The sequence below is a fragment of the Ochotona princeps genome, chromosome X (genome assembly GCF_030435755.1).
Source record: "Ochotona princeps isolate mOchPri1 chromosome X, mOchPri1.hap1, whole genome shotgun sequence".
In the NCBI taxonomy this organism is placed as follows: domain Eukaryota; kingdom Metazoa; phylum Chordata; class Mammalia; order Lagomorpha; family Ochotonidae; genus Ochotona; species Ochotona princeps.
In genome coordinates this window covers 4,847,773-4,853,863 of record NC_080865.1, presented here as the reverse complement: position 1 = coordinate 4,853,863, position 6,091 = coordinate 4,847,773, and the positions used below count along the sequence as shown (strand labels likewise).

The 6,091-nt window shown below is 45.9% G+C and overlaps 1 protein-coding gene across 1 annotated transcript; it reads right to left on the bottom strand.

The window, feature by feature from the left end:
* Positions 1-417: 417 nt before the first annotated feature.
* Positions 418-5,744, bottom strand: USP51 (ubiquitin specific peptidase 51). The gene is made up of 3 exons (XM_004598288.3): positions 5,510-5,744; positions 4,860-5,071; positions 418-4,678 (listed from the first exon to the last, which is right to left on the bottom strand). Exon 3 carries the CDS (start codon positions 4,626-4,628, stop codon positions 2,490-2,492), a length of 2,139 nt encoding a protein of 712 aa, XP_004598345.2. The 5' UTR covers positions 4,629-4,678; positions 4,860-5,071; positions 5,510-5,744; the 3' UTR covers positions 418-2,489.
* Positions 5,745-6,091: the final 347 nt, after the last annotated feature.

The window sequence follows — 6,091 nt, the reverse complement described above, 5'->3', positions numbered from 1 at the left end:
ACAACGGAGTGGTGAGTGTCTCACGGGTAGGGTGAACCATGCTATACCCTGGAGAGGTGTAGTATAACAGTGTGAGTAATTGGAAAGCTAAGACTATGATGAGGCACAGTATTGCTGCACACATATCCAAGAGCTCAGGCACGCCTTCAGCTGTTGCGCCTCCACCCAAACAGCTGCCGATGACATCTAGGCCTGTGTTCTTTTGCCTGCCGGGCACGAGGTATCTCTCCATACATCTAGCTATTTCCTCATTTAGCATATCCTTTCTTAAACTACCCCTTATATAAAGCAGTTCATACACCGTCAGGAAGGATACAACACCAATCACACCACATTGCAACACGTGGCACTTCATGAGAGCTTAATGGATGTATGGTAAGAATACAGTATTTACAGAGAAAGAACAAACAACAGGAATTCATTTTCACATTCAACAAACATTTATTAACACAGATATGAATAAGGCTTGCCCCCGCTGTTCTCAGGCTGTCTGGTACAGAGAGGCACACAATCACAAAGCTACAGTAGAATCACAGTATAATAAAGTAATATCACCGAGGTATAGACAAAGTACTTTGGAGGCACAGTGAGAGGGATAAATGGGGAGAGGAGGGAATAATTTTCCAACTAACACCTGCCTAGAGAATCCAGGGAATGCTCCAGGGAAACCATCTGTGAGTTGAGTCTTAAAGGAGAATTAGAAGCCACTAGGTGAATAGTCAAGAAAGGGACCTTGAAGACTGGGTTTCAGAGACATAGGTAAGGCCGAGTTCTGAGGGGTTCAGGAACCAGGCATGAGGGAATGGAATAGGGAAATGGAATAAGGAATAAAAAGACTGCCAATCACAAACCCACAGCTATACTGTGGAAATTAAAGGTCTCGTCTCTCCATAGTATGGGGAAAGAAAGTGATAAGGTCCTCAGACAGACTCCTGTCACTTCCTCAATCAGGCCATGAGGCTCTAACACTGAACGACTGTGCTGTGATTTGTCTAAGCCAACAAATTATCAAGAGCTCCTTTTCGGAAGCCAAAATTTTGTATGAATGATGCAATTCTAAATAGGAAAGGATCTAATATTTTCATCCTTCTCAAGTAGCTCTACTTCCTTCAGGAACTCAGCTGGGGTGTGGAGTCTGAGATGGAAGGTGGGATAGTGTTCAGGCCCTGCATATCCATCTCCCAACTTAAGATAATGCTTAAAGTGTCTTTTCCAAAATTTTGTTTAAATAGCAACATTAAACTCAAAAAAATATGTTTACAATGCTTTTATTACTCCCGTCTCCTCTATTTAGCTCTCTTATACCATCTGTTTTTTAATATGCTTAAATAAAAAAATAATATCCTCTAAACTGTTTAACTTTTTCCTACTTGAACATTTTTCCTTCCTCCATTTGTCAGCTTTTACGTAAATATTTTTCTTTAAAATTTCCATTTTACCCTTAGTCAAGCAGTTTTCATGTAATTATCTCTAATTGAACTTGTCTAAAGTTCTGTTTCTATATTACAATTCTCTATTTTAATTTATGTCAAAATTTTAAAGAAATTTTTAAATTGTTCTAAGCTTTCTAAAAAGCACGGTTGTAGATTTAAATTTGAATTTTCACTCCATTTCCAAATATTTTGAAACTTTTAGCTTGTGGTAAATTTAGTAATCTGGTTTTTCATATATGTACTTAATTATTTAACTATAAAATATATGTTCCTTCATTTTAGAACTAAAATGTAAGATCTGTCTTTTTCATAGAATGGTTTTCTTTTAACTTCATAAAACTTAATTTTTAACCTTGTTTCCTGTTTTATGCACTTTCCCTGCAAACTTTAGGACTTTCTAAATCTCCTGTGTCTTAGACATTACTTTAATAATTCTGGAGCTCTCTTAAAAAATTATTTGAATATTTCCTTTAAAAATACCTAACTTAAAATTTCTTCACCATGTAAAAAAGGTTTCTTTTAAAATATTAAAAATTGCTTTCATCTTAAATATTTTTCTTTTAAAGCTTTTAAAACGTCTTTTAAAATACTCTCTTTTTAAAAACAATTTGGCTGGCCAACCACAGCTGGAATGCCAATTGTGACGCTTTTTGCTGATGTAGTAACTCCCTGACTTCTCACAACATTTCTGCAAAAGCAAATGACATTTAGTAGTGTCAGAACACACCTATTCCCATTTTTCCCCATCTAGAGAATTTTTTTTTCATCTAACTGTGCTTCAAGTGACCATCTTCAACCTCTTTACACACTCTCCATTCTTAAGACTCAATGGTCACTACTTAGTATTCATTTTTTTTTTTACCCTAAATGATTAACAGTTAGCACTCTTTTTCCTCCATAAACCCATGGGTAACAATAAAATAGGTTCTTTACATCCAAGTCCTAGCTGTCGTACAGATTATTATCATTGTCCATTCCAGGTAGGTTTACACGCCACTTCACAATCATTGACTAATCATTTATTTTATTTTTTTTCTGTTAAAAGGTCTGGTGAGACTACTCTTTCTCCAGACTCTGTTTGTGATAGAAGAGTAAATACCCTTCACTGTAGAGTAAGTCCTCAATGGTAGCCTTGGTGATGATGGCATCATCACAGCTGAACCATTGGTCCTTTTGTTGACGGATAAAGCTAGTATAGTGGCCACTTTCCAAAGTTCCATGGTGATTAATCACTGCAAACAAGGAATACTTATTCTCATTGGATACACACTCTGTTGGTGGCTGGCCCTCTTTTATTCTACTCTCTTTAGTAGAGGCCAAAAATGGAGTCATGTCCAGCTCCAAGGGAAAGGAGATAAAGGTATTAATCTTTCGCCTCTGTTTGCCTACATGTTCAAACCTCTTGAGATGAAAACAGGCCACTAAAGGTAATTTCTTCACTGTGAGCTGTTTGGTAGATTCCTGGTAGCTTTGGCAACTACTACATTTGATTTTGGCACTGCTGCCCAGATCCTCTGGCCTTGTAAACCACTGGAGGCAGTCTGTGAGTGAAGGGATTCCTGGTACACGGTCAGAGCTGCCAACTGTGCTGTCAGCCATGTCTGCGTTCTGGGGACTGAATGTGGCACAAGAGCCAGGCAAGTCTAAACTGATGTCCCAGCACGGGTCGATGGTGGTGGAGACAGTATGGCAGGCTTGACATGTGACGTCAGACTGCAAGCCGCCTGTAAAGATTTGGTCTATGATGCAGTTACAGCAGTTGGGGTTACTAGATTCCTGGCCAACACTGTCATCTTTGCTGTGCCTATGCAGCACATCTAATATTGCAATAAGGAACTCGTGGGCATCCTGCTGCCTATAGCCTGCTAGATGCTCTGCGTGAATCCATATCAGGTGCAGTAACTTATAGGGAATGTGGGGAGTTCTACTCCCAGAGTACATAGCATGAAAAAGTGAAGACATTTCACAGACCAAACACAAGCTGGGGCTTGTCATTATACATTTGTGCTTATTTGAGAGAAAAAAATCTTTCAGCAGAGGAATATGGGTAAGTGCTTGGACAATACAATTCATAAAACAGGTGTTTCCAAGATTGATTAGCCCTCTCAAACCGACTGTATAAACTGACTTTCTTCTCCTCTTTTTCTTGGGTTTTACCAGTTTTGGGTCCTGTTCCTTTGACTGACAGGTTAACTGCTTCTCTTCAAGCCCTGATGTCATAAACTGTTGATGAGAACTATCGGTTGAGGTGGAATTTAGTAATTTCAAAACTTTGTCTTTTGTTTCTTTGGCAATCTGTTCTATGTCTTTGTCATACACATAATCCTTACACATAAAGCAATATATAACTCCATAATAAAGGTCTACAGCTAAATTGTGCTGCTTTGTTTCTGCATGTTTATGAATATGTTTCTCAGTAAAGCAGCCGAAAAAGGCACAAGAGAGACAAGAGTGTAGTCTGTTCATGTGAGTACTACATACGTGGCAGATGCACGACTTTGCCTTACGTTTCCTAGTTTCTGGTGTCCCACTCCAAACGAAACGCTGGTAGATCAAGCGCAGGTTCTTCTGCCAGTTCTTGGCTACTTTATAACTCTCCACATGACAGCAGCCTGTGGGACCCTGATCCAATTCGGCCTCCAGCAACCAATCCCCCAAGCCACCTCGCTCCCTACAACCCGCGATGTCAACAGAGCAGCTTTTCCGCGTCTGGGGTCGGGGTACGGGTCGGGCTCTAAGCCTGGACCCACGCCAAGCCCGGGACCGCGGTGGTGGCGGGGGTAGGGACGGCTGCGGGGGCCGGGGTGGAGGCGGGGGTGGGGCCGGGAGCCCCGCTAGGCCTCGGGAGCGGACCCGGGGCGGGGGCCGGGGGCGGGGCTTGCGGCGTGGACCAGCGAGCGAGGAGGTGCTGTAACGGTAAGGGTGGGTTGAAGGGAGCACCTTCTCCTCGCCGCCTCTGCAGCTCCACGTGAAGTTCTCCTTAGCACTGGGCACATGTTCCTCCAATGGGTCCAGCTTCATGTCCTCTGCTCCCCGGCCGCCGGCCGCCTCCGCGGAGTCCACCGCCGTCGCCTCCTCCTCCTCCATTTTCCCCGCCTTCTCCACCGCCTCCTCGGACGAGGCTCCTCCCCCCTCTCCCGAGCTCCCGGGAGGCGCGGAGCCGGACAACAAGGAAGCTTCTGGAACCTGAGCCATCAACTCGCTGTCCGGCCTGGGGAGAAATAAGTCTGCAAACGAGCTTCCACCTGTAGATGCAATGAGACAGGAACTTCTGTGAAAGATGTGCCTAGCGTTATGGCCGCGGCGCGCCGTGAGCGCCCCCGGGACCCCTCCCACCGGCACTTGAGCCCCGACAGTCACTGGTGCGGGCTCCACCCCCTCAAGTGAGAGGCTCCGGGAGGTGGTGGTGGAGACCCAGGCGGTTACCTGGTTAAGGGAGATCAGATCGTGCGTGGGCGGGAGGTGCGTAGGTAAGGGAAGAAAGGCAGCAGGGGCGGCGTGGGGGAGGGGGCGGCCTAAGCTTTAGGCTGGAAACGATGGAAACTTCTTAAAAAAAACAAGGCACCACCCTCTGCCTTCTCTGCGCCCTGCGCAGCCTCGCTTTGATACAGCTTCCTCTGACGTTCTTTCGCTGTAGCCTAAAAAACAAAAACGAAAAAAAAAAAAAAAAACTTGGGTCAACATTTTATCTTAAATATGGCTGAAAAGGAAGCCACCTTTGAAAAAAATGGACTTAGAGGAAGAAAGTGTCCCCCAGTCCTACTTTACCTAATGCTCCGGGAATCCGGCGTGTTCCACCGCTCTGCCGCTACCCCCAGCGCACTTTCAGCTCGCCAGGCTCTTGCGCCCTCTCATGCTCTTTCGCGCCTCTGCTCTCACGCCCCTTTTCTTGCTCCTGCGCCCTATTTCCTAGCGTTTCTCCTAGAATCCGAGCTGCTCCTCACTCAGTCCACACATCGCCTCCCCCGTGGCCAGCTCCATCCGCAGTATGCAATGCCCGAAGCCCCCAAACTCTCTCCCCATCTGTACCACGCAAACTCCCCCGGCTCCGATGTCTGTGTGCAGGTCTGCCTTACCTTGGGCCCGGACGCGTGATGCAGAACGTCAGCAGCTGCTGCTGTCCTGGCGCTCCTCAGCCAACCTTCTCTCCTGACCTCTCCTCAGGGCTGGTCACAAGGGGGCCGCCCCCTGGCCCCTCCCCTGACGACGTGCGGCCCCCAGCCCCGGATTCAGCCCTCCTGCCGTGATGAATGACACCGCTGTCCTGTTCAGGCAGACAGACCTCTTACTGAAAAGGACTACAGCAGGCAACAACAGCTACAGATTCGAGAGAAAGCCCCTGAAATGGAGGCTTGGGCCTCACCTGGCTCCAGGCCGGCTGTCTACAGAAAAAAAAAAAAAAAAGCATGTCGGTGGGGGGAGGGGCCGGGCTTGCAACTGTAGCAATATCCTGGCGCAAGTCCTACAAAGACCCTTCAGTTGCTGATCGTGGGAGTAAAGTGGAGGGAGGATGTTACCCGGGGTAATGGGGAAGATGAGGCATAAGCAAGGGCTTCAGACTCAGGTAGCACTGGTCCCAGTCACCTATTGCCGGCAAAACACATCTCTCCTACGTTCTGTCATTGTTACACCAAAGTAAAATAATAATGCTAACCTGT

What these genes read in the sequence shown, in the direction of transcription:
- USP51 (XM_004598288.3), bottom strand. Translation starts at nt 4,628, where the DNA reads ATGGCTCAGGTTCCAGAAGCTTCCTTGTTGTCCGGCTCCGCGCCTCCC.